The sequence below is a fragment of the Capra hircus genome, chromosome 14 (genome assembly GCF_001704415.2).
Source record: "Capra hircus breed San Clemente chromosome 14, ASM170441v1, whole genome shotgun sequence".
NCBI lineage: Eukaryota > Metazoa > Chordata > Mammalia > Artiodactyla > Bovidae > Capra > Capra hircus.
This window is the reverse complement of record NC_030821.1, coordinates 94430078-94457904: the sequence shown is the minus strand read 5'-3', so window position 1 is coordinate 94457904 and position 27827 is coordinate 94430078. Positions and strand designations below refer to the sequence as shown.

Below are 27827 nucleotides of genomic sequence, written 5' to 3'. Positions count from 1 at the left end.
CTGCCTCTCCTTGGAACTTCCCGTGTGTTCTATTCTTTGTGGAACATTGATTTTCGTCAGGGATTTGGGCCACAATGATGTTGGGTCATTCTCTAGCCTTCTCTCATGAGGAATGCTTTACCAGTTAAAGTTGTGGTTTCTTTTTCCAGCTCTCTTTCTTGGCTTTTTTTGTGTGAGTTTGTTTGTGCCACAGGAAGAGCTCAGCATTTGCCTTCTAGTTGAGATGTCACACTTAAAACAGTAATGCCTGCCTGGAGATTATGACTACTTTTGCCAAAAGGGCTTCATTTGGCCCATGATATCTTGAAAGTAACTACACTGTCCTTTCAAATATTCAAAGGTACTTCAAATGAAACAGCAACAAGAATTCTCAAATGTAGTTTTACAATATGTGGGGAGTCAGAAAAAAACTATTTCTATCATTTCACTGATAGTCATTGATTGGGGACACCCAGAATATAGGAAGAAATGTAGAAAGAAAAGGATGTGTTCAGGCACAGGGAGAATGATGAACAGGGACATGAATACGGGATTTGTTGGGAAATGGGGTGGAAAGATTGAAAGGGTCTGACACTACAAAGTGGTGATGGTTACACAGCATTTTGAAAGTCCTAAATGTTCCCAAATTGCAACAATTATGATAAAATTTATTAACAAAAACTTAATGAAAAAAATACAGAAAGCCAAAAAAAAAAAAAAAGCAACACAAGAAAGTTCCAGAAAAACCAAATGAAAAGACTCTCAGGGGAAGGGAACTCAATCTCCCCTGGGTGGGGAGCGAGTTGATGGCATCCATGGGGGGCAGACAGGGATAGAGGCTGCAGAGCCAGCCCTGCCCTTGGACATGGTGTTTCTAGAAATGGAAGTGGAAAGGCATCTGGGTCTCTGTCCATAGCAGGGGCCCACTCTCCCTTCAGGGGTGGGTCAGTCATCCTGGGAGTGTGGGTCTTGGGCAGGAGCCAGGGCAGACTCTCCCTGCAGAGGTGGTGACTCATCCCCTGACTCAGGTTCTCCTGCCAAAGCCCGAGCAGGTGCAGGTGCAGGTGGAGGTGGATGTTCTCGCTGAGGGGGTGGGACATCGGTGTCTGGGGCTGGGGGCCCTGCAGGCACAGAGATGCCATCTGCCCAGGGTGCTGGCCAGTACCCAGCTGGCCCAGTGTCTTTGGGAAGGGAAGTCTCAGGTCTCGATCTCCCTTCAGTGGATCCCTGGGTCCTGCACCTGGAGCAACCACTGCTGTAGGGACAGGACTTGAAAGTGGAGCCTGGTTGACTTTGAAGGCCGGTTTTAGAGCTGTAAGAGGAGAAAACATTACCCACAGGCCAGCCTTGTCATTGCATATCCAAGGACAGAAAGCTTCCCAGAGAATCCAAAAGAATACCCAGCATAGGATGCCTTCTCGGACTGCAGTGTGAAAGATGGGTGGTGTGAGGCCAGACTTTGGTCCAGGCCCAGCCCCAGCTCTGGGGAACCCCTCGCTGTGTAGCTCAGCACCCCCTCCCCACACACTCACATGCACAGCCCCAGCCTCCTCACCTGTGTGCTCTGCCGTGCTGGGCTCCAGGTCCTCCTCCTGCCTCAGAGGCAGGGGTTCTCGGGGCTCTGGGTTGGAGCCGGGTGTGCTGAGCCCCTTGGCAGCCTGAGACTGGGCCCCAGGCTGTGTCCTGGGTGGTGTCTGTGGAGCAGGCCTTCTTTGCCTCCTCTTCATTCCCTGTTGGGCTGACCCCTCCGTGGGCATGCTCACCTGGACCCTGCACTGGGCCTCAAGGGCAGGGGTGGGGTGGTCTGACCCTTCCCTCGGGGAGGTGGACAGGGTGTCCCCCTCATCGGCCACATCCAGTGGGAAGCTCTGCAATGACAGTGACCATCAGCCAGCCCTGCTTGGAGTTTTCTAAGCTGGGCCTGGCCAGTATGGCTGCTGCTTCTGCCCACTCGAACATCTGCTCCCAACAGAGATGTGTGTCTGCTCAGATACCCACCCCAGATGAAGGAGACCCACCTGAGAGCGTGAGGTCAGCCTGGGCAGCTGGCGCTGCCTGGACTCTCCCCATCCCGCCCAGCCTGCTCTCCCCTGGGGTGTGGACACACCCAGCCCACATCCGTCTGGGCTTGCTTGAGGCTGACACACCCTTAGAAACCCCTGTCCACACTCACAGGGAAAGGACTCAGGGTTACTTGGGTGGGACGGGAGAGGTGGCCCGGCCCGGCCCGGCCTGGGGCTCCCGTGTTACCTTTCTGTTCCTTCGGGCGAAGGGCCAGAGGCCTCTCGGGGGGCCCCTGAGCCAGCGTCGTCCGCGTTCCCACACACTCTCCCTTTGAGCTCTGCTGAGGCCTCGGCTTCTGGGCAGGGGCAAACAGCAGAACATCTTGGCAGCGAGCAATCTGGCTGAGGGCTCCTCTCCACTGTGGAGGCCTGGATACCTCGGTTCTGGGTTCTGTTGGGTCCTGTTGCGGGAAGTGACATCATTTCCTGAGTTCGTTGCTGAGGTCCCTTACACAAAGCTCCCCAAGGGAACCTCGGGGTTTCTGACTGCTCACCCACCCCTTAGGCCATGTGCAGACACAGTGACTACCGCACAGCCCACCCCTCAGCCTGGGGAGGCTTGGGTGCAGCCAGGGCCTGAGCTCTGAGGACACAGCCATTTTCAGACCAGGCTCCTCCTCCTCATAAGTGATGTGGCCCTGGATAAGCCATGTTCCCCTCAGGGTTTCCCCAGTCTCTCCATCTGCAGGGTGAGGGTCATTCTCCCATCTACTGCCTAGGTCTTTTGGGCTACAAACAGCTCCAGTGCCTGTTCAGCCTGTGGGCTGGTATCATATGGAGCTCATGCACTGACTCTTCACAGAGGAAGGATTCAATACAGGGCTGACATAGCACAGAATGGGGCAGAAACAGGCCTGCATGGGCTCTGGGACCTGGGTAAGGCACTCACCTTCCTGCCTATTTCAAGTGGGCGGACCGAAAGTAAGACTATGCCATCACCCTCTCTATATACAAATTTCTGGTCCTCTTATTAGCATTCGTGAAGCCTGGTGTGTCTATATCAGGGCTTCTTTCCTTAGATTGTATTGAATATTTAGGCTCTTTCGTCTTTCCATACACAGTTTGGAATTCTCTCTTTTAATTCCACGAGAACGTCCCTTGGTATTTTAATAGGAAGAGCATGAAAATTATTAGCTTGATATTCCAGTTTAAAACATAGCTTGAGACAGACAACTGGATTAATATTTAGAACTAGTTCTGGGATATGTGAGCTAAAGGCAAAATAAAGAAATGGGTTCCATAAAGGGAGACACCACTCAGGCAAGCCCAGGCACGGGATAGTTTTAAACTGCAATACTAACTGTATAGATGTACCTGTTTTAAAGATTTTTAATGCTCTCTCTCAATTGCTCTATTCTCTATTGCCATGCAGAGACTCTACTTATATATGCCTGATACCCAGCTTGCTTGACAAATGCTCAGCCCTGAAACAAATGATAAAGTCAAATGATAAAAGAAAAAAGAGAGCAAATAAAAACATGAATATCCAGGAATTCTCTGGTGGTCCAGGTGTGAAGACTCCACGCTCCCAAAGCAGGGAGCCCTGATTCAATTCCTAGTCAGGGAACTATATCCCATAGACCATGACTGAGACCCAGAGCAGCCAAATAAAAAATAAATTAAGTAATACAAATGCCACATACAGCATTAAAAAATAACATGGTATCCATATATTTCTGATAAATGTTATAAAAACTGGGGACATTTCCTTTTCAGGAAAAGAGCTGAAGATTATTAGAAATAAATTAAGGAAATTTAAAAACAAAAAACAGAAAATATATTATGCCAGACAAAAGAAGTCAGACACAAATGAAAACACATGATCCAATTTTTATGAAATCCTAGAAAATAGATCTAAGCTCTGGAGACCAGGAGATCATTGGCTGCCTGGTGTTGATTAGACTGGTTGGGAAAAGGACAAGAGAAGATTTGGGGTGATGGAAACATTCTGAATCTTGCCTGTGGTGGCTGTACATGGGTGTATGTATGTCAGAAATCATAAAACTTAATATACACTTAAGTTTTATTGCACGTAGACCATACTAAGCTCATGAAAAGATGCTTAACATGATATGTCACTAGAGAAATGCAGTTTAAAACCACAATGAGAAACCACCTCACATCTAAGATTGCTTCAGTGTAAAGATCAGAAGCAACAGCATATAATAAGAGTGGACAGGATTAACAAATGGTGGGAGAATGTGGAGACACTGGAACCCTGTATCTTGCTGGGGAGAATGGAAGATGATGTGGCCACTGTGGAAAAGAGTTCACAGATTCCTCAAAAAGTTAAAATTACCATATGACCTGGCAATACTACTCCTAGGTCTACACCGAAAAGAATTGCCAGTAGAGTCTCCAACAGATACTTGCACATGAATAGTCATATCAGCACCGTTCACAACAGCCAAAAGGGTGATGCAACCCAAACATTCATCACTGGGGCAGTGGATAAACAAACTGTGTTACATACACAGTTACCCCTCAAACAACACAGATTTGAACTGCACAGGTCCACTTACAACTGGATTTTTTTCAATAAATACATACTATGACATGTCCTGCAGTTTTTGAATCCAGAGAAGTTAAACCGAGGTTATAGAGGGCTGACTGTAAAGTGTCCACAGATTTTTGACTACATGAAGGGTCTTAATACTTTTTTGCTTTCAAGAACTAATTTTGTAAAGGGAATGGTGCTCAGAGATACAACTTGATACTTTCATCTCCACCTGCCTATCTCCCATCTTCATTTTGAAGTCTGAGAGATGCCTCAGTGTCAGCAGGGTCCACAGCCATGACTTTCCGCCTCTACTCTGTTCCTCCAGGTGTCCTCTGCACCATAGTTTTCACCACTTCTTGTTTCTCAGGCCAGAACACCAAATAACCATTTCATTCTTGGATCCTTCCTTTTTCACCAACTCCAGACATGAATTAAGTTGATTCTGTCTTTGAGATATATCTAGTTCTATGCATATATGAGGACTTGCTTTATTACACTACTATTACACCAGTACTACTAGTACCAGTGACTTCCCTGATAGCTCAGATGGTAAGGAATCTGTGTGCAATGCAGGAGACCCTGGTTCGATTCCTGGCTTGGGAATATCTGCTAGAGAAGGGATAGGCTACCCACTCCAGTATTCTGACCTAGAGAATTCCATGGGCTGAACAGTCCATGTGGTTGAAGAGTCGGACACAACTGAGTGACCTTCATTCATTGACTCTCGGACTCAGTACCAGTGAGCAGGGAAGCAGATTTTAAGTAAATGCTGCTTAATTAATTGCCCATCAAGATGGAATAAAATCAATCCAACAAAAGTCAGTTCCAAGTGAATAGTGAATCTAAGTGGAAAGGTAAGAAAAACCAGAAGATGACATAGGGGAATATCTTCATGATCTCAGGTAGGAAAAAGCCCAAGGGCAGGAATTTGTGCCTCTGTGTTCATGCCGCACCTCCAGTGTAGATGCCCAGTATTTACAGAAGGAACATAAAGGGAACTTCAACACCGTCTGGAGGAAATGACACACATGCAAGCATATAGTGTTCTTAATGATCAGATTGAATGTCATATAAATGTCACTTCTCATTAGTCTAACATCTAATGCAATCCTAGTTAAGAACCATTCAGATGGATTTTCAGGATAAACTGATTCTAAGTTTCACATAGAAAAATGAGCAAGAATACCCAGGAAAGCCCTGAGGGTAAAAAAGCCAGGTCCAGTGATGAGGTATGATAAGGCCTACCAGGAGATAAGACAGATTTTCAAGCCAGGATCATTATCTTTTTTTTTTTTTAAGAATCCAGGCCACAACTATTAAAAGTTCCATCACTGACTGAAGTACCATTACAAAAACCACTACTACTAAGACTCTGACTTCTTAGATGCCTCCCGATTCAGAGATCTCCACTCTTTTTTAGTTTCTTGTTTCTCACTCAGATCATTTATTAAGAGTGAAGTTGGGTCACCCTATTTATGCTTATGCTGCTGCTGCTGCTAAGTCACGTCAGTCGTGTCCGACTCTGTGCGACCCCATAGACAGCAGCCTACCAGGCTCTTCCGTCCTTGGGATTCTCCAGGCAAGAATACAGGAGTGGGTTGCCATTTCCTTCTTCAATGCTTGAAAGTGGAAAGTGAAAGGAAAGTCGCTCAGTCGTTTGCGACTCCTAGTGACCCCATGGACTGCAGCCTACCAGGCTCCTCCATCCATGGGATTTTCCAGGCAAAAGCACTGGAGTGGGGTGCCATTGTATGCAGAACAAAAAGTAGATCTGTCGATAAAGAATCTGTCTGCAGTAGACCCAGGTTCCATTCCTGGGTCTGGAAGATCCCCTGGAGAAGGAAATGGCAACCCACTCCAGTATCCTTGCCTGGAAAATCTCATGGACAGAGGAGCCTGATGGGCTGCAGTCCATGGGGTCACAAAGACTTGGGCACGACTGAGCGACTAACACTTACTTACTTAACCCTAAAAGTTACATACATACTGAGAGTGTTAATAGCCTCTGTAGGCTGGTCAGAGGTGCCCAAGTGGCAGGAGGAATTAAAACTGCAATTGGTGGACTTTTTAAATTCCTTTTTTCTCTTAAAAGTCTGTGTTGTCATGACAATACCTGCTTCTGCCTGAACTTAACTTTATTTGAAGTCTTGAGCTTACCAATGCATTTTTCTCCTGGAAATATATTCCTTAAACTATGTTAATGTTTAAAAAAAAAAAAAACTACATATTTTGCCAGGAGCCAGCGTGAGGAACTCCGCCCATGGCAAAGGTCATGAGGAAGGACCTTTGCCAAGGCTGCATACGCCTGGCATATGCAAAGGAGTGATCAAGCCTCAGGAAACCCCCTGTTCCCGAGCATCTAACCCCGAAACCAGAGTCTGTTTTATGCTCTCCTCCATAACCGTTTTTCTTGGAGAAGGAGTAAACGTGCAGCTCCAAGGCAATAAAAATTCTTGGGCGTGACAAGAGTGTTTCAGCTTACGGACTCCTCTGAAGGTTATCTAGCCCACCTGTATAGGTTCGTCCAGCCACATGTGATTGTTTACAGCCTCCCAATCTGAGAGGCATGAGATGTTTTAGACTTACTAAAGGCAAATTCTTTTGGGGAGTTAGAAATTATTAGTATAATGGGTTGGTTAGGAATTATATCGGTGAAGGGTTTTTCATTTGTTGTGTCAATAATTGCTGCTAATTCCCTGCTCTGGGTGGGACAAGGGTGTCTCAGGTCAAACCTCTCTGCTGACAGACTAGCTTGTGTGACAGGATTATCCATACTCCTGCCACATGATTGTTTACTACCTCTCAACCATAAACAGCACAGAGAGTTTTGGAGTATTTTGAGAGTCTTAATTAGCATAGGGCTTTTCTCATTGTTGAGCCAATGATTGCCGCCAGGCCTCCATATCCTTAGGCACCTGGGAATATATTAATCAATGTATTTGGAATATAGCAAAGGAAATATAGTAGTTTTTGATGTTAGCAATACTAGACTTTTTGAGTTAATGGATTTTCTCTTTTGTAATAGATCACTGTTCTTTGTTATAAATCACTGTGTCCTTGCTATGTAAAAATGTAACTTTATCATATCTTAAGACTAAATAGATCTTAAGGGGAGCATTGGTGAAAGGATTTTCATTTGTTGGGTTGATGTTTGCTGCTAAATCTCCATGTTCCCTACCCTTATAATGAATATAACTAACATATAGGAAGAAATAAGTATTAACCTTTAAGCATATAGGAGAAATAAGTATTAACCTTTAAGACTAATCATGTTAACCTTGGGTTAAATAAATTCCTTTCTTGATTGTAACTCACTACACCCTCACCCTATAGGAATGTAACTTTATTTGGAGGGTGGTGCCTGGTTTAAGAAAAAACACCCTTGGAAGAAACAAGTTTTTTGGTTATCAGAAAGAAAGGATCATAAAATGTCAGCAGTCTCACTCATGGCCAGAAGATGATGTACCTTTTTTATACATTTATGTGAAGCACCTGATTTTGATAAAGATCAGGACTGCTGACTCCCGCGTGACTCTGTATTCATCCCTATGTGTAACAAAAGGTATATAAGCAAACCCAAAAATAAATAAATCGAATCAGTTTCCGGAAAGACTGATTCCCCCATGTCGCTTCTTTCTTGCTCCCATTTTTCTGGCTGAATTCCCATCTGGAGCATGGATGCTATTCCATGTAATCCAAGTTATTCAGCCTCTTTTTCTCCACTAATCTTCCTACTACACTATCCATTTCTAATCTCTCTATATCTGTGATTAAATATGTATTTTTCCAAAGACGCCGACTCCGTCCCCCCACCTTCGAATCACCCTGGATCCACCGGGGCTGGACCCCGGCAATATTTGCTTGGAAATCTGCCTTTCTTCAAGATTCTGGTCAACTGTTTTATGGCCAGGCATGGCTCAGCTTGTACCAATGCTGTCTCAAAATGAATGTTGTCGGTGAGGTGCCTGGTGCAACTCTCAGCTTAGAGGTGTTTCTTTTCTCTAATGAGCGGCTTGCTAATAGGTGTATAACTCCTTGCTAGAAACTAGCAAGGGGGCACTCTTTTTGTCCCCTTCTGATGTCTATGTCAGAAACTGTCTCTATGTCTTTTATACTTTAATAAAACTTTATTACATAAAAAGCTCTGAGTGGTCAAGCCTTGTCACTGGCCCCAGATCGAATTCCTCTTCCCTGGAGGCCAAGAATCCCGATGTTGTTCACAGCTCATTGCAGCAACATTTCAATACTAAAGAGATCCTTCCAGAACTAAGAGTCTTTCAATAGTTCAGAGCCATAAATCACAAAATGAAAATATATATGAACCCCCTAACTTGTGTGGCTTCAAAGGTGGCACTATGTGGGTCAGGAAGATCCCCTAGGGGAGGGCATGGCAACCCACTCCAGTATTCTTGCCTGGAGAATCTCATGGACAGAGGAGCCTGGTGGGCTACAGTCCATGGGGTCACACAGAGTGGGACACAAGTGAAGTGACTTTGCACTCGTGAACCCTAATTTGTCAGGAAATTATTGTCACAGACATTAGGAGGAGGCCTGAAATAGAAGTGGTTACAAAATGAACAATAAAAGCAACAAATTTGTACCCCTAAACACTCTGATAGCCAGAATAGATAACAGACATATGAAACAGGAGATATACCCAAGCTCTGTCATTGCCAAAGATGTGTTCATTAAGTGAAGGCCATGGAAGGGCTTGTGTGAGAAGATGCAAGCTCAGTGAAAAAGCTGCCTATAGACATGCCTACGCTAAAAGTGCCACCCTGCCCCTGTCTGGATTCCACTTCAAAAAATGGGGTCAACCTCACCCTCCCTAACCAGAAACTTGGAAACTGTAATAAAATGGAAGGAACACAAAGGCACCGCTGGTGTACCCGCTCCCCAGGGTGTGATCCGAGCTTACCTGTCCTTCAGTCCAGCTGCCTTTCTCGCCAACAGGGGTGGGATGGTTAATGGCAGGGCTGCAGAGCTGTATCTGCTTAAGTCTGGGTCACCTGAATGACGCGCCTGAAAAGGTGAAGTCTGAGCCACAGACCTCAGATCGAGTTTATGTCATGAATGTTCAGAGTCTAGGACAACACATTTCCCACCAGGACTGTGGAACGTTGGACTTCAATCATAGGCTGCTCTATTCTCCCCTCCCATTCATTTGGCAACACTCAACTGCCTTCCCAGCCTTGAGTCCAGCAAGTTGTTTCAGTCTCTGAGAGCCAGGCTGGCCTTGGGAACCTCTGCTCAGTGGCAAGGTCTAGATGACCTGATGCACCCCTACAGGCTGGGTTATGGCTATGCTGCACATCAGGAAGTGGATGAGCACCAACCAGGTCAGGAGAGCAAGAGGCTGGTCCAGACGATGCCCTAGTGCCTGGGCAAGTCTTCTTGAATTTCAGTTTCCCCATCTCTGAAAGTCAATGACCAGTTTCCCCAACACCAGTTATTGAAGAGACTGTCTTTTCTCCTCCATTATGTATTGCTTTTAATTCTGCATTTTAAGAAAAGCTCTTAGCTATTAGCCTAGCCCACCTTCACTGAAAACCTATCTATAATCCACATTAATGTGTTTTTTCAATTATTTTAATTCATTTTGATGCAATGAAATTTAATACAAAATTTATTCTTCTTGGATACACCTTCCATTGAAGAGTGTTTGTGGTTCTTGTATTAGAAACATATTTCCTGTCTGGCTTCTGACAGATGATACTTGACACAAGTAATTATTATGCAGGGAACAGAAATCGGTACACATTACTACAGAGGAAAGTTTGGAACAGGATTAAAGCAACTTTCATAGAAATGAACTTTCCCAAGATTTACTTGGGCCTGGGGAGGGAGGCTAAAATGTAACACAGTTGTTGCTATTTTGGTCTATGAAATTCCTTTACTGTTTCATTTCAAAGTATTAAGAAAAATACCACCAAATAAAACACTGTAAGTCAGAAAGAGAAAGACAAATATTGTATATTAATGCAGGGGTATGGAATCTAGAAAGATGTTACTGATGAACCTATTTGTAAGGCAGAGATGGAGATGCAGATAGAGAACAGGCTACAGACTTGTGGACACAGTGGGAGAAAAGAGGTGGGGCCAACTGAGAGAACAGCATGGCGACATATATATGACCTTATGTAACACCAGGGCAACAAGTGGGAATTTGCTCTGTGACACAGGGAGCTCAACCTAGTGCTCTGTGACAACCTGGAGGGGTAGGATGGGCAGGGAGAAGGGAGGGAGTTTCAGCAGGAAGGGGACATATATATACCTGTGGCTGAGTCATGCTGAGGTACGGCAGAAACCAACACAAGACTGTAAAGTAGTTGTTCTCCAATTAAAAAAAAAAGAAAGAAACATGATGTGGTCAACACAGAATTAAAGGCTACTGAGAAAGAGAGACCAGATTGCCTTTTTATTATAGAAAAACATTTACTGTGTTAACATTTTCACTGCTATGATATCTGAACAAGATTTAAATAAACCCCTTAGACTGACCTTCACATAGCAACATTATGAGACAAAAATCTACTTTTTTTTTTAATAAAGATACTAAAAAGTGAAACTTTACATTCTTTAATATCCATAAAAAATTTCAACTCAAGTTTGAATATTTTTGCTTTATTATGAAAAGTATAAAATATTCAATTCTACATTTTAAACACTATTATTTTAAGATTCAGATATCTCTTCATACTGCCAGCATGTTTCCAATACTTGCACAGTACCTTAAATAACTGTAACTCTGAAAAATCTTGAACTCTGAAAAATAAAAAAACACATATTGAGGCAGTGTGCCATTCTAACAGGGCAAGGTGATCCTTGACTCCCCTAGTGATTAGTGAGGCTGAGCATCGTTAACTTGTTGGACATTTGTGTGTCTTTGTAGAAATGTCCATTCAAGTCCTTTGTGCATGTTCTAATCCGGTTGTTTATGTTCAGTTTTAGGAGTTCTCTATGTTATAGATATTATTCCCTTATGTGGTTTTCTCCATTGTTTATTCATATGGCTCTGTACTGCATATTTGCGTCCAGGGGAACTGGATCAAGGGGTGTATGGGGAATTCCCTGTTTGTTCAATGGTTAGGACTCAGTGCTTTCACTGCTGGGGACTGGGTTCAATCCTCTCAGGGAACTAAGATCCCACAACCTGCAAAGCATAGCCAAAAACCAAAATAAAACAAAAAGGTAAATATATTTACAATTAATACGCTGCCACCTAATTGCTCAGGTGTAAGACGTTGCACTAATTTACACTTCCACCAATTCCATTATATTCCATTATATGCTTAATGATCTCTTCAGACAACTTAAAAGATTTTTTCTCACTTTTGAATTAATAATTCTAAGATACATTAACTAGAATTTAGGGAACAGATAAAGAATAGAGGCGTGGGCATGTGTGTGGTTGTGTCCAACTCTGTAACCTCATGGACTGTGCACCCCACCAGGCTCCTGTGTCCATGGAATTCTCCAGGCAAGAATAATGGAGCGGGTAGCCAGTCCCTTCCCCAGGTATCTTCCCAACCCAGGAATCAAACCTGGATCTCCCACAATGCAGGTAGATTCTTTACCATCTGAGCCACAGGGAAGCTCAAAAGTTTCATGGAATTTTCCAGGCAAGAATATTAGAGTGTTTATCTGTTCGCTTCTCCAAGGGATCTTCTCAATCCAGGGATTGAACCTGGGTCTCTTGCATTGCAGGGAGATTCTTTATCATAGGCCCCCAATAAAGAATAAGACCTGACTTATTATGTTAATGGCTCTTAGAGATAATGCTTATTGTAATAAACACACTAACAAAACCTAGCTAAGGAAAATAGGCATTTGAAAGTCCATGAGTTTTTCAAATTTTACCTTTTTTAGTAGGCTGGTACCACTTTTCTACACAGACATTAATGATAAAACTTCCTGGGTTTTCCTTGAGGTCTTCCCCATTTGTTTTCTGTTTCCTTTTTCAGTTTATTTGCTTTGTATCTCTCAGCCATTGAGACAAGATCCTCTGGGACACTCTGAAGCCAATAAATGTCTTATTAGAACTGAGATGATTCCTTTAACATATCAGCTTTTCTATAACATGCTAAAATGCCTCCAAATAGTCAGAGAATCTCCACAATTGATTGCAGATACCTTCCAAACAGAATGAAATGTGTCCTCTGCATAGTCAACACTGAATTTTCAAGGTATAACAACCAGTCTGGTGGTAAAACCCCCTGTCAGTAGGTACGCAGCCCTCCTGCTCACAAGGCCCTTCATCTGCTTCCCAGTGCCTTTATCTGGTGCCATTTTCTCCTCTTGAGGAATGAGGACGTACCCTGCTTCCTCTACATTCTCCAACCTCCACCCACTGGGCTCTTCCTCAGCAGCATTCAGTGATGCTCCTCCACATTAGAACATGCTCCCCAGTTATACATTATATCATCATATTATATTATAGCACCTCATCTTTGCCATGTTACAACCCTCAAAACACACATTAATTATTTGCTTAATATCTGTATTCCCTGATAGGCTGTAAGGCCCAGTACTTAGAATAAATGAAACTTGAACCTTATAGAAAATAGAGTTGCATATTCTCACCTGATTTGCTCTTTCCAGAATATTAATTAATTCACCAGCAATCTTCCAATCATTTCTAGTGATAAGGGTAATAGATACCCCGGTCCTCCTTCAAGGGGGGAAAAAGTTAACATAATTTTATTTATAATTTATAGTAATGATTCAGGTAGCAAAATTGAATAAAACTATAGCAAAACATCAATTCTTTCACAAGCCCAATCATGTATGATGCAGTGAGATTTAGCCATTCAGACAAAGAAGATGTAGTACATATATATAATGGCTGAATACTACTCAGCCATAAAAAAAGAATGAAATAATACACTTGCAGCAACATGGATGGACCTAGAGATTATCACAATAAGTGAAGTAAATCAGACAGAGAAACACAAATATCATATGGTATTATTTACACATAGAATCGAAAATATGATACAAATGAACCTATCTCTGAAAGAGAAACAGAATCACAGACATAGAGAACAGACTCATGGTTGCCAAGAGGGACAGATTTGGTGGAGAAATGGAGTGGGAGGTTGGGGATAGCAGTGGAAGCTTTCACACATAGGATGTCTAACAGCTAGTTCCTACTGTATACAGCACAAAAAACTATTAATATATTCAAAATCCTGTGATAAACCATAATGGAAAAGAATATTTTAAAAAAGTATATATATGCATCACTGAATCACTTTGCTGTACAGCAGTAATTAACAAAACATTGTAAATCAACCACTTCAGTTTTTAAAAAAACATTTAGGCACTGAAATAGCAATTTGGGATCTAATCTTCAGCTGATCAAACAGCACATTACAGGAGTTTTATGACTCTGCTCAAAGAGAGAAAGCAAAGATCTTCTTTTTCAAGGTAAGGACAGTCTGTGAGAAGAATGAGGGGTATCCCCGGGGTTGGTGGGCAGGCTCCACAGACTTACCCTGCTCTCCCAGTACGTCCCACTCTGTGGACATATTCTTCGATGTTTCGGGGAAAATCATAATTATAGACATGCGTTACATCATGGACATCAAGACCACGAGATGCTAAATCAGTAGCGATCAGTATTCGCACTTTACCTGCAGAGTGAAACCCAAAGAATACAGACACATTCTGGTACAAACCAACCCAAGACATACCTGTCCCCTATTAGCTAATCAGGTGAAATATTACTGCTTTGAATATTAAAAATACTTAAGGAGAATGCACGGGGAAAGGGTTACTTAGTCTTTCTTTTTTCTGGCTACAGGCATGTGGGATCTTAGTTCCCCAACCAGGGATGGAACCTACACCCCCTGCATTGGAAGTTAAAGAGTCTTAACAACTAGGCCACCAGGGAAGTCCCGACTTCATCTTTTTTAACTGCTGGCAATTTATAACAGAATAGATACCACCATCCAAATGGTTCATTAATCATGTCAAAGATATATGCCTTTCAGGTAAATTAAGACAACCATCCCCCACTGCAAATTCTTACCTTGATATCCAGGTTTTAAACATGGGCTGAAGAAAGAGAATCTGATTAACATTTAGAGCTAGTTCTGGGATCTGTTAGCTGAAGGCAAATATTAGACATGGGTTCCATGAAAGGTGCTATCACTCAGGAAGACCAGGCATTGGGCAGTTTTAAACTGCAATATTAACTGTATAAATGTACCTGTTTTAAAGCTTTTTAATGCTCTCTCTCTATCACTCTGTTCTCTATTGCCATGCAGAGACTCTACTGATATACGCCGGATACCCAGGTCACTTGATAAATGATCAGCCCTAAAACAAAAAATAAAAGTCAGGGGTCTAACTGCTTATTTGAATACCACAATCAATTCATTACTGTTATCTCCCCTGGCAAGAGTCTGAAGTAATGTAAATATTTTAAGACATACACCCTTCCCTCGTTTGAAATGATTATACAAATAGAAACAATGCTAAAACAAACACATGACTGATGATTTCAATGTAAAAAATACACTCACACAGCTTTCCGGCTGACAAATATTATGACTTTGTCCTTGGGAGACATGCTCTCGATGAAAGCTTGGATATGTGATCTTTTCTCATCTTCTGTGGTGACAATTATATTTTGTGTCACGGTACTTACAGCCTAAAGGATTCACAGATCATAGTACATCAACATTAATGGGCAAACCCCTTAATGGCTCAAAATCCATCTTACTTCTGTCATTGGTTAAATGTTTTAATAAACTGCCAGCAGAAAAAAATGGCAAGTTCTTCCAAAAATCTCCCGTTCCTACTCAAGGATTTAGAGCTTGGTCTTTGACTTTTACCACTTAGTTACCCAAGATAAGCTCGGAATTTCGAATGCTTGTCAATGAGCTAAAAGCAACTGGTTGCTATCATTTGAAAAGGAATAACCATGGGTTGAGGCCAAGCTTACAATAACCATTGCCATAAATTATGGCTATAGCCTTTACAATGTTCAGCTTATGACACTAAGAGCTTCAATTAAGTATTGTGACAACTTAATACAAAATTTCCAAATATCATTGCTACCATTTTTCTGCCCCCAAGATGAAATAGTTTCTGAAGTCTTTATCCTGTCTTTTGTGAAATCTAATAAAATAAGCCTAGGCAACAACTTGTTATTAATTACCACTGATTTAAGTAAAAGGTCAATTTTCATTAATAATTAGTTAAAAGGCCAATTTCAATTATGAAGTGAAAGGCCAATGAACTTTATAATGGCAAAACATTTACAAAATTAATAGGATATAAATAGTAATTAAAAATAAGCTTACGACTAGATCCAAAGTACCAACATACACAATCATGGGCTCTTTCAAATAAGATTGTGCAAGTCTACGAACAGCATATGGCCATGTTGCACTAGAGATAAAACGTAATACAAAAATGTTAAAATGTTTATTAGGAATCAAACATTACTAAGTTTCCCTAAGAATGCTATGAACCAAAGTACCCAGGAAAGACAAACAGTACTTTTTAATGAGGCTGACTTCACAGAAAATATATGGTTCATAATGAACTGCTCAAAGAAGCTACTAGATTAAATCTTCAAATAAGTTTAACAGGTTTATAAACAAAAGGTGAAGGAGAGGTATACCTTTCCCATCTACGGGGACCTAACATGAATTCAGGTGTTAGATTAGTTTTCTCTTGGCCTTTATAAATGGTAAGAAATAAAAGTAAAAACCCAGCGTTTTTCATACAGTGTGTGTGTGTGCGTGTGTGCGCTTGCGTGCGTGTGTGCGCTTGCGTGCGTGCGCGTGCATGCTCAGTCGTGTCTGACTCTTTGCAACTCAATGGACTGTAACCCGCCAGCCTCTTCTCTCCATGGGATTTTCCAGGCAAAAATGCTGGAGTGGGTTGCCATTACCTACTCCAGGGTGTCTTTCCAACCTAGGAATCAAACTTGAGTCTCTCGCATCTTCTACATTGGCAGGCAGATTCTTCACCACTGCACCACCTGGGAGCCCTTTTATACGTTGTCGGCAGACAAAACCAAGAGCTTGAGCCAAATAAAAACATTTTAACTGCAATGATGATTGGATATGTAAATTCAGATGTTTCTTCAGTCATATATTATGAAAACAACCACCTTCTGTACTTTAATACTAATTAACAAGGTTTACTTAGGAAACAAAATGAATAAATTTAGTGTATTTCCCCACTTATATACTCTTCCTTGCCTCAGTTTATCTTGGCGAAAAAGTGTTCTGTGATCAAATATTCACCTCTAAGGACAGATGGTTACTTTTTCCAATCTGAGACCCCCTATAGAACAGTTTCCCCAGGATGTTTTCATAAAAATCTTATTTTTAATTCAGGAAACCCAATAGTCATTGTTAAACTGTTGCATTGAGTTGCTATACTAAGTGATAACATATCTTTCACCAACAGATCTCAAAATACTTTTAAGTAAGGCTCTAAAATCAAATGAATTCTGTTCCACTGGTTCTACTTTGCAGACTGGCAAATTAAACATATACCTACCTTGTCATAACTGTCTGCCTGTCTGGACGTACATCTAATAAAATCTTCATTATCTGGGGTTCAAATCCCATATCCAGCATTTTGTCCGCTTCATCTAATACCTGCATTAGAAAGGGCCAGATTAGGGGAATTTCCTGGTGGACAAGTGGTTAAGACTCTGTGCTTTCACTACCGAGGATGTGGGTTCAGTACCTGGTAGTGGAACTAAGATCCTGCAAGCCACACAGCAAAGCCAAAAAAGGGCTAGATTAGATGTGGACGGTAGCTAACATACATGTTCTTTCCCTATGAATATTAAGATAACTTTCTCATTTCCTCCACTACCTAAACTATGTGTACTTGCAACACCATTGATTTGACAACATGTAAGTTTCTAAATATATTCAATGAAAATATAATTTAAATGTCTAAAGTATTCATGTGGAATTCTTTTGTACTTATCTGTATTTTCCAACATTTATAAAATATTAAAATGGAATTATCTTTAAAATGTGTATTTTAACAAACTAGAGGGAATGAGAAGCATTCCTAGGATTTAAAACTATTATGAAATGGATAGCCATTCTAAAAAGTTTGATGAGAGCTTCTTCCTCCCGGGGCCCCAAACCCCTGCTCCAAGATTACCAGGTAGGTTATGCTTTTCAGGTACACAAAGTTATTCATCTGTAGATCATGGAGTCTTCCGGGAGTGGCGATGATAATGTCTACACCTTTTGATAAGTCTTTTATTTGTCCATCTCTATCGCCACCACCATATATACAAACACTTAAAAAAAATACAGAGGTTCATGTTCAGGTGAGGAATACCTCTTCACAATTCAAAATCCCAACAAACCTAAGCCAATTTGGGGTATAAAATTTTAAAAAGTATATAAATCAAAAGTATCAGGCTAAGTATAGTCCTGGCCCCTTTCTGAGAACGATCCATAGCCATCAACCCACACTGATGTGTCCTACAAGGTCGATGTTCAAATCCTCATTACCTGACCCCACCACCTCAGCTACAGTTAATTTGAATGAGGGGTAATCAACGCCTGGCCACATACTGAGCCAATGGCATCTCATTATGTGTGAAAACAATGAAGAGGATGTCTAAAGCTACAGAGGATTAAAATGCTGGTTCAGGGATGGCCAAAGAAAGCCACTCACCTTTTAAGACCTCTGTACGAGTATTCAGAGCACTCGGCATCCACCTGCAGAGCCAACTCACGAGTTGGGGTGAGGACTAACATGCCAGGCCCGTTCCTGGCTCTTTGGAGAAAAAGCACATCAGTATCCATCTCAGGCACACAGGACCTTCGTCCAGTGCCTTCAAAATCGGCAGCAATGAACATCTAAGTCATCAACATGCACCTCTCATAAAAAGTTGAGAAATAAAAAGAAAAACAGCCTGACCAAAGAATCCTAGAGCCCAGACACGAGCCTTCTCATGGAACACAGCCAGTGCTTTTCTGTGTCAGACATTCTCAGAGGACTGTACTGAATGCGGTCATTGGAATAAACTTTCCAACATCTCACTGTGAAGACTTGTGGTGGATATTACCTGCTGCTTCCTGAAAATGTTTCATCGATTTATATCCACCCACACAACAGAAAGTGATTTTTCTCTGAGATGAGGCACTGCCCTTAGACCAGAGCAATCAAACATTGCATTTTTTGGAATTCTTATCTGCTAAACCCCTAAAGAGTACCCAGATGTAGAAATTCTTACACAGGTTGGGAGTCAATATGAATAAATCCAGGCATTAAGTAGGACAATGTCTTCCCTGTTCCAGTCTGGGCTACTCCTATCAGATCTATTCCTTGTAGGATGATTGGCCACGCCTGTGACTAGAACAGAATGATACATATTAAAATAAAAAGTACATTTCTTTCTGTCAAGTATTCCTCCTCTCCCAGTCCCAAACTTCTCAACATTTTGAGGCGGTGGTGGATGTGCTGGGAGGATGCTTATAAGAGACAGCTGTCCCTGGTGTTATAAGTTCAAATGACCAGAAATTGGCAGGGGGAAAGGGGGAAGCCAGTGAAATGTTAGAATTAAAGAAAGCATACCTGAATTGGTGTTGGCTTTTGAAAACCTGCCTTTTGAATATTTCTCATAACTTCAGGGTAACAGTGAAATGCATCCTCAAAATTACAAGTAGGGTTAGGAAGAGGACGTTTCTCACCATCTTTCAAGTCATCACAAATTATATTATAATTTTCCTTCCTTTAAGAATATAGAACAAGGATTAAGGATTAGTGGCTTTGATCACTTTACTCTCCAAGCAAGAAATTTTTTCAAACATTAAGGGCATATCTAGGAATTCAAAGGCAACTGATTGAAATCAGACTGTTGGTTAAATTATAGTAAAAAAGTAATACAAAATAGAAGCTAGTTCATCTTTTTTTTACCAGAACACTTCCAGAGAAGAAAAATGATTACATTGTATGCATGAAAGCCAATGAAAATTTCATGAAAAGGTTGAGAATAGAAACTGAAAATTATATGCTTCATGAATCAAAGTCAGATTTGGCAAACACCTGAGGGCCTATAACATTTCACTCACATTTCCTTAATTAATCCTCAGCAATCCTTTGAAGTGGGAATTACTCTCACTGGACAGATGGTCTTTAGTTATTTGTCCATTGTCAGAGCGCTACCTCATCCTAGAATAACTGCTCTGTCTGCTGTACCATACTATCTTAGTTTTATAAAAGATATTAACAGGAAAAAATGTTACCATTAGGACTTTTAGTTCCATATAATAAAGATTTAAAAGTAAGAAATTATTCTATTATTCAGATATCAGATCAATTTCTTATGATTCTCAACAGTTGTAGAAATAATTCTGTAAAATTACTGCTGAATATGACAAAAACTAACCATGCCTCTCTTTAAATTTAAACATTAAAATTCAGTTCCTCAATTATATGGGCTATATTTTAAGTGTTTAATAACCATATATGGATAGTAACTACTCTAGATACGAATACAACCCATTTTCCCTCTTTGCCAAAAGTTGTACTGATTAGCAATCTCTAATATATGATTTCAGATGCAACCAAGTTTTTTTTGAATATGAATAAAGTTTCAAATGCAATCATTTAAAGTCTTTTCTAAGTGAGCTAATTTACTAGCCTAATTCTACGAATACTCACTAAAAAGTATTAAAACTAACCCACCTCCAATTGTCTACTTGTTCTTGTGACATTGAACTTGTTTTTTCTGACTCTATGTAAAAGTTTTTCTTAACTGGAGGCAAACCTGCGGAAAAAAAACAAAATTTAAACTTCGATGAGTAATGAGAATTCACATTTTACTGTCATTTATTCAAAGCAATAGAAATCAAACTAAAATATATATCAAGTTCACCTTGCAGACATGGGGATTTTAGATAGTTGTTCTATACTTTGCCAACCTCTAGGAGATCTCCAATTTTGGTTTGTCTTTCAATTACATTTTTCACCCAAGAAAGAGATCTTGAATAATTAAATACAAAATAAAATAAGCCATGCTTTACAAGACACTCAGTCATCACAACTGACAAATCTTTTCTCATAGCAGATTAATTTTCTTTGCTTTGAAGATCCATCCCATTAGTGTTAAGGAATAAAATATTTACCCTTATTCTATTCTCTGAAGCTACTTTGTTTTCTTTTTTAAATGCTCATCAGGACTCCACCAACTTAAATCCTTTTTCTGTCTCCTGCTGCTGCTGCTAAGTCGCTTCAGTCGTGTCTGACTCTGTGCGACCCCATAGACGGCAGCCCACCAGGCTCCCCATCCCTGGGATTCTCCAGGCAAGAACACTGGAGTGGGTTGCCATTTCCTTCTCCAACCTCTGCCCCAAATCTTCTAACACCTGTATTGTGATGGCATTGGACAGGCTGACCACCGTAGTCACATAGTAATGGTCACTGCTTAACTTTAAATAAATGGTGTTTACTCTGAAATTCAATGAATAATATGGAACATTATACTTCATACATAATTCCAAGTGAGAATTTTAAAAAATCTGTTTCCTCAAGAACTGCATGTACTTTTAAAATTTTTTCTCCCTTTTATTTTGCCCTTCTTGGTTAAGAAACTCCAAGATCAACTTTTGCTCAGTCACAGCAAAATGTTAACTTACAGTTGGCAGGTTTACTCACTTCATTTCCCTTTTTCCCAATTTTCTAATTTTATTAAACTTGTGCAGTGAATTATCTCAAAGAAGATGAGATACCAAATTTTAACCTCCCATTTATAACATAAACCACAACACTGACATAGAAACTATCAAGCCCTAGGCACTACTTCTAGCATTTCAAATTCTACTGTCATTTTGCATATAGATTTAATTACTAAGAGCAACACTTTTTTACAGAGGCTGCTGCTGCTAAGTCACTTCAGTTGTGTCTGATTCTGTGCGACCCCACCGACAGCAGCCCACCAGACTCCTCTGTCCCTGGGATTCTCCAGGCAAGAACACCGCAGTGGGTTGCCACTTCCTTTTCCAGTGTATGAAAGTGAAAAGTGAAAGTCAAGTCGCTCAGCCATGTCCGACTCTTTGTGATTCCCATGGACTGCAGCCCACCAGCCTCCTCCATCCATGGGATTTTCCAGGCAAGAATACTAGAATGGGTTGCCATTGCTTTTGCCATTCACAGAGGCGAAAAACCTCAATTAAGAGGAACAACAATATACTAGAAAAATGCCGGGATCCAGCACTAACCTGCCCACTTTTTCTCATTCCATTTCAAAATGTTTTCTCGGAATTTATCCCAATCAATCAATTTCTGCTCTCCTGAAACATCCTTCATTGCATCTTTCCCATCCGAAAGTTGGACAGCAGCAACACCTGTTAAAAAATTCCACATCAGTTTCCAAACAAACCCTACCAATATAAAATCCCAAGCCATTTTACAATTTTCTGTTTTAATAACCCAACAATAATAATGCCTGAAACATAAAATTTAGGAATTTAGTACAACAGTGCCATGACAATTCTGGTCATGGTTTTTCAGTTATTTACTTCAGATTTCTGAAAGGCAAAAAAGAAAAAAAAATACTGGAGAAGATAAAAAGCATGAGAACCTAGTGTTTGCTAATAAATCACACATCACTAAATCTTTATAATAATCCTGTGTGGCAGATGCTACCCCAAGTAAACAGAGGAAATAGTATCTTAGAGGCTTTTTAGAGGTACTTTCCCAAGAAACACCAACATGCAAGGTTGCTAGCTGAATATAAGACTCTCCTGGAAATGGCTTAATAATGGCTTTCTCTCTAGTCCAAGTATATTTGAGATTTTTAAAAATATCAAATACTTCAGTTTTCAAAGTTAGTCACATTCCAGGGAAATGACCATAGACAGGAGGCTAGGACTAACCCTTGCTCTACTATCAACAGCGAAGTGTATTAACAGGTTACTCTGTTTTACTCCAAAGTAAAACTGCTAGACTTAACTACAGATATTAAGTGTTTCAGTTTGAGGAAAAGTATTCTGGATTTCACAGAAAAAAAATTCCTTCTATAACATACTAGATTTAATGATGGCAAGCCAAAGTTTTGTTATCAGGAAAAACAGCTATAATATGGCTTATGACACTGAATAAAACATTTAAAATTTTACAGGGCTCTAGGGGGCAAAACAGACTTACCAAGTTTGGGTTCTGTTTTGTATTCTTCTTGTTTTTTAACAAGATCATCTATCACTGTTTTTGCTTTGCACTGCATTGCCTTGGTGCCAAAGATTCTTACTTCTGCTTCAGGACACCCTCTTCTTATCTAGATTCAAGGGGGAAAGCAGGTGAGACAAGTTCCCTTACCATTCCTCCGGCACTCAGTCTCATGTAGTATAAAAATGTAAAGGAAATACAGGATTGCCTTCAATCACCATCTAAGACATAATGAATAGACTACAGCTTAGATGAGTTCTTAAAAAGAACTATGAAAAACTCTGTCAACTTATCCCACCATATGTTAATAACACGACAGAAATTAGAGTTAGGAATGACTATAAGTCATCCTCTTTAATGATTTAAGAACATAGAAAATTTACCTGTATTTTCGTGTATGTTGAGCTCTGGATCTCTTTTATATTTGACCCACCACGACCTGTTTTTAAAATAAAAGAATTTTTTTAAAATGAAATCAATTACAGGGAACCTACTACCTACTCTGCATAAAGAACCTTCTCCAGTTCTTCCCAAATCATCCAAACAAAGGCTCCCAAGTTTCAATAATCACGTTCAGTTTGTTAAAAGGGAAGCAGAAGCTTTCTATTCCAAATTGTGTGGGTGAAAGGAGGCCCCTTTCCCTAGATACAAAGAATTCATCATCAGCCTAAGCAAAGACTAACTGGATAAAAGAATGTGGATGAACTGGAACCCTTACACAAAACCAAAAAATTCCAATTAAAAAATGTTCAAAGGTCTTGAATAGACCCTTCTTTGAAGATTTACTTATGACCAATGCATGTATATAAAAATGATTAAATCATCAGATATGCAAATCAAAACCACAATGACGTACTACCTGTTAGAACGGCTCATCAAAAAGACAAGGGTTAACAAGTTGGTGAGGATGTGGAGAATGGGAACCCTTGTGCACTGTGGACAGGAATGGAAATTGATACAGCCACTATGGAAACAGCATGCAGATTCCTTTAAAAACTAAAAATAGAACTACCTATGATCCAGCAATCCCACTTCTGGGAACTTCATACACAAGCATTGAGGGACTTCCCTCGTGATCCAGTGGCTAAGAATCCACCTGCCAATGCAGGGAACACGGATTCCATCCCTGGTCAGGGAAAATCCCATATGCCTCAGAGCAAGTCATAAGCCCATGCACCACAACTAATGAAACCCAATACTCTACTGAAGCCTGCAACAAGCCAAGAGGAGCCCTCACTCTCCACAACTAGAGGAAGTCCCCACACAATCAAAACTAAATTAATTAAATATATTTTAAAAATCCTTTTTAAAAAAGAATCAAAACTAGGATCTCAGGATGATAGCTGCATTCCCATATTCATTTCAGCATTATTCGCAATAGCTTAGAGGTGGAAATAACCTAAGGATCTATGAACAGATGCCTGGATGAAGAAAATGTGGTGTATGCGTACAATACAAGTTTTCAGCCTTAAAAGGAAATCCTGCCATTTGTGACAACAAAGATAAACCTTGAGAGTGAAATGAGACAATAACAATAACAACAACAAAAAAGACCCTGCATATTCCACTGCTGCTGCTGCTGCTGCTGCTGCTCAGTCGCGTCAGTCGTGTCCGACTCTGTGCAACCCCATAGACGGCAGCCCACCAGGCTCCCTTGTCCCTGGGATTCTCCAGGCAAGAATACCGCAGTGGGTTGCCATTTCCTTCTCCAGTGCATGAAAGTGAAAAGTGAAAGTGAAGTCGCTCAGTCGTGTCCGACTCTTCCCAACTCCATGGACTGCAGCCCACCAGGCTCTTCCATCCATGGGATTTTCCAGGCAAGAGTACTAGAGTTGGGTGCCATCGCCTTCTCCAATATTCCACTTCTACAAGGTGTCTTATGTAATCAAACTTACAGAAACAAAGTAGAATGGCAATTGCCTGAGGGAGGGGGGTAGGGGGGATGATGAGGAAACAGGTGAATTGGGAAATGAATTTTTAATAGGCAGATTCAGTCATGCAAGACGAAAACCTTCTATAGACCTACTACAAAAATTGTTCTCACAGTCAACAATACTGTAAGTGTATGTTGTTTACCACAATTCTTAAAAGGGGGGAAACCTTAATTCCAACCATTTCTAAATGCTTTTCAAAAACGGATTTGTAAGACTCAAAATATACGGAGAAAAACAACCCTGTTTTTCAGCAGATAAATCATACTTAAGTTAATACCCTACACCTTCTTATCTAAATTGGCTGTCTTCTTTGTTGTTCACTGCGGGGTAAGCTGCCAAAGATTTGATCTTTTTTCCCAAAGATTTCATAAGCCTAAGAGTTGGCTCTCCCAAATCACAGTCTCTATAAACTCTCACCTAACCTGCCTCTTGAGAAATCTTGAGAAATCTGTATGCAGATCAGGAAGCAACAGTTAGAACTGGACATGGAAGAACAGACTCCTTTTCCAAATAGGGAAAGGAGTATGTCAAGGCTTTATATTGTCACCCTGCTTATTTAACTTACATGCAGAGTACACCATGAGAAACGCTGGGCTGGAAGAAGCACAAGCGGGAATCAAGATTCCCTGGAGAAATATCAATAACCTTAGATATGCAAATGACACCACCCTTATGGCAGAAAGTGAAGAGGAACTAAAAAGCCTCTTGATGAAAGTGAAAGAGAGTGAAAAAGTTGGCTTAAAGCTCAACATTCAGAAAACTAAGATCATGGTACCTGGTCCCATCACTTCATGGCAAATAAATGGGGAAACAGTGGAAACAGTGACAGACTTTATTTTTGGAGGCTCCAAAATTATTGCAGATGGTGACTGCAGCAACGAAATTAAAAGACACTTGCTCCTTGGAAGAAAAGTTATGACCAACCTAGACAGCATATTCAAAAGCAGAGACATTACTTTGCCAACAAAAGTACATCTTGTCAAGGCTATGGTTTTTCCAGTGGTCATGTATGGATGTGAGGGTTGGACTATAAAGAAAGCTGAGCACCTAAGAATTGATGCTTTTGAACTGTGGTATTGAAAGAGACTTGAAAGTCCCTTGGACTGCAAGGAAATCCAACCAGTCCATTTTCTAAAGGAGATCAGTCTTGAGTGTTCATTGGAAGGACTGATGCTGAAGTTGAAACTCCAATACTTTGGCCACCTGATGCGAAGAAGTGACTCACCTGAAAATACCCTGATGCTGGGAAAGACTAATGGCAGGAGGAGAAGGGGACGACAGAGGATGAGATGGTTGGATGGCATCGCTGACTCCATGGACATAAGTTGGGTAAACTCCGGGAGTTGGTGATGGACAGGGAGGCCTGACGTGCTGCAGTCCATAAGGTCGCAAGAGTCGGACACGACTGAGAGACTGAACTGACTGACTGAACTGATCAACTATCAGTTGCACTCAACGCCATCATTTTAGCAGCAAAGTACGTCAGAAACCTCGGGGTGGAGCTGGGGGAGGGGACTAGCCCGCTCGCTGGCAGGTGACTGGAGGCGAGGTGGGCGGGGTGGGAGTGCCGTAGGCCCCGCCCCGCCCCGACCAGCGCCCTGCTACGCTCTCACCGATCACGGCGCCCACGCAGTCGTTCTTCAGCTTGAAGGAGAGCGGCGGTACTCGAATACCCGCGCCCTCGGGCTGCTGGAGGCCAAAGGAGCCCCTCTGGCCTCCACCCGCGCAGGTCCTTTGGCCTCTTCCACCGCCTTGGCTTGGCTCCTCCGCCGGCCTCGTATCCGGAGCCCGAGGCAGCGCCTCATCCCGCCGGGAAGCAGCAACCCAGGAGGAGGCGTTGGCGCCCGTTTCCGGCCGAGACATGGCTCCGCGAACAAGATCCGGCCCTGCACCCTCGGAGTGCCGTCGAAGGCTGGTCCTAAGGGGCCGCCACGCAGTCGCGGCTCCGGCCCTTGCGCGCCGGCGCCCCGCCCCGGCCGCCTCCCATTGGCGGGTGCCACGCCCTGAGCGGGGCCGGACCAATGGTCTCTCTCCGTTCTTCGCCCCCTCCGATCCGCGAGCGCCGACAGCAGGCCGTGCGCCCGCCTCTGGTGCCTTGGGCCTTCCGCGCTCGCACGCGGCCTGGCCGCCGCGAGGACCCGCGTCTAAGTGATACAGACGCATCAGTCATGGTCACAGTGTTTGTTGTTTTTGAAAGCGTAATGCACAGGTGTTTAATTACCCCTATTTGAATGGTCTTACTTCTGGAAAATAGTAAGATATTTTGTACTCTTTACATTCTTTAAACGCTTCCACAGGTTTTGGCAAACACACGTGATCCCTTAGAGTAGTTCTAGGTGTGTCAGTGGACTCAGAATCAACCTACCTCACCAGCGCTTTAAGACGCGTTTAAGGTGGAAGCCATAGCACTCTGCAACTTGCCTAAACTGATGGGGCAAAGGTCCAGGGGGCCGCCAGCTTCTTCCAAGTGGTTGGAGCCTTGCATCAGGCCTGCGAGACACTGGCAGTGCTTGCAGTCCAGAGATGTGCCCAATCTCATGGGTTAAAGTCTTACAGACTTAATGAAGATAGTCTGACTTGTTCATATTATTCCTTTATTATCTTTTTTCTTCTTTATTATCTTTTTAAAGTCAGTGGAATTTGCAGTGATGTCTCATCTTCAACCCATTTATGATATTGGTAATTTGTATCTTCTCTTTTTCTTAGTTTAACCTGGCTAGAGGTTTATGTTTTTTTTTTTTTCCCCCAAAGAACCGGCTTTTGGGTCCATTGGTTTTCTCTTTTGATTTCCTGCTTTCAATTTGATTTTCACTCTTTTATTATTTCTTTTATATTGCTTACTTTGGATTTAATTTGCTCCTCTTTCTAACTTCCTAATGTACAGATTTAGATGACTGATTCTAGACCTTTCTTTTCTAAGATATGCATTTAAGGCTATATGTTTCTATCTAAGCAGTTTTCACTGTATCCGACAAATGTTGAGTTGTGTTTTCATTTTCATTTAGTTCAAGGAGTTGTTACCATCAGGACTTCCTTGGTGGTCAAGTGATTAAGACTGCACTTTAGGGCAGGGGCCCAGGTTCTGTCCTTGGTTGGGGAAGTTCCTCAATGCCTCTGGATACAGGAAAAACGAACAAACAATAAAAGCCAAAAACTATTGTTCCGAAACCAAACTTCAGTCCA

The 27827-nt window shown here is 41.6% G+C and overlaps 1 protein-coding gene across 1 annotated transcript; it reads right to left on the bottom strand.

The window, feature by feature from the left end:
* Positions 12441 to 26507, bottom strand: DDX43 (DEAD-box helicase 43). The gene is made up of 16 exons (XM_018058117.1): positions 26258 to 26507; positions 23094 to 23149; positions 22693 to 22819; positions 21765 to 21890; positions 20233 to 20314; positions 19120 to 19276; positions 18779 to 18897; positions 18217 to 18318; positions 17692 to 17833; positions 17068 to 17168; positions 15855 to 15942; positions 15072 to 15199; positions 14756 to 14865; positions 14039 to 14177; positions 13126 to 13213; positions 12441 to 12557 (listed from the first exon to the last, which is right to left on the bottom strand). The coding sequence occupies exons 1-16, from the start codon at positions 26505 to 26507 to the stop codon at positions 12441 to 12443; spliced, it is 1932 nt and encodes a 643-aa protein (XP_017913606.1).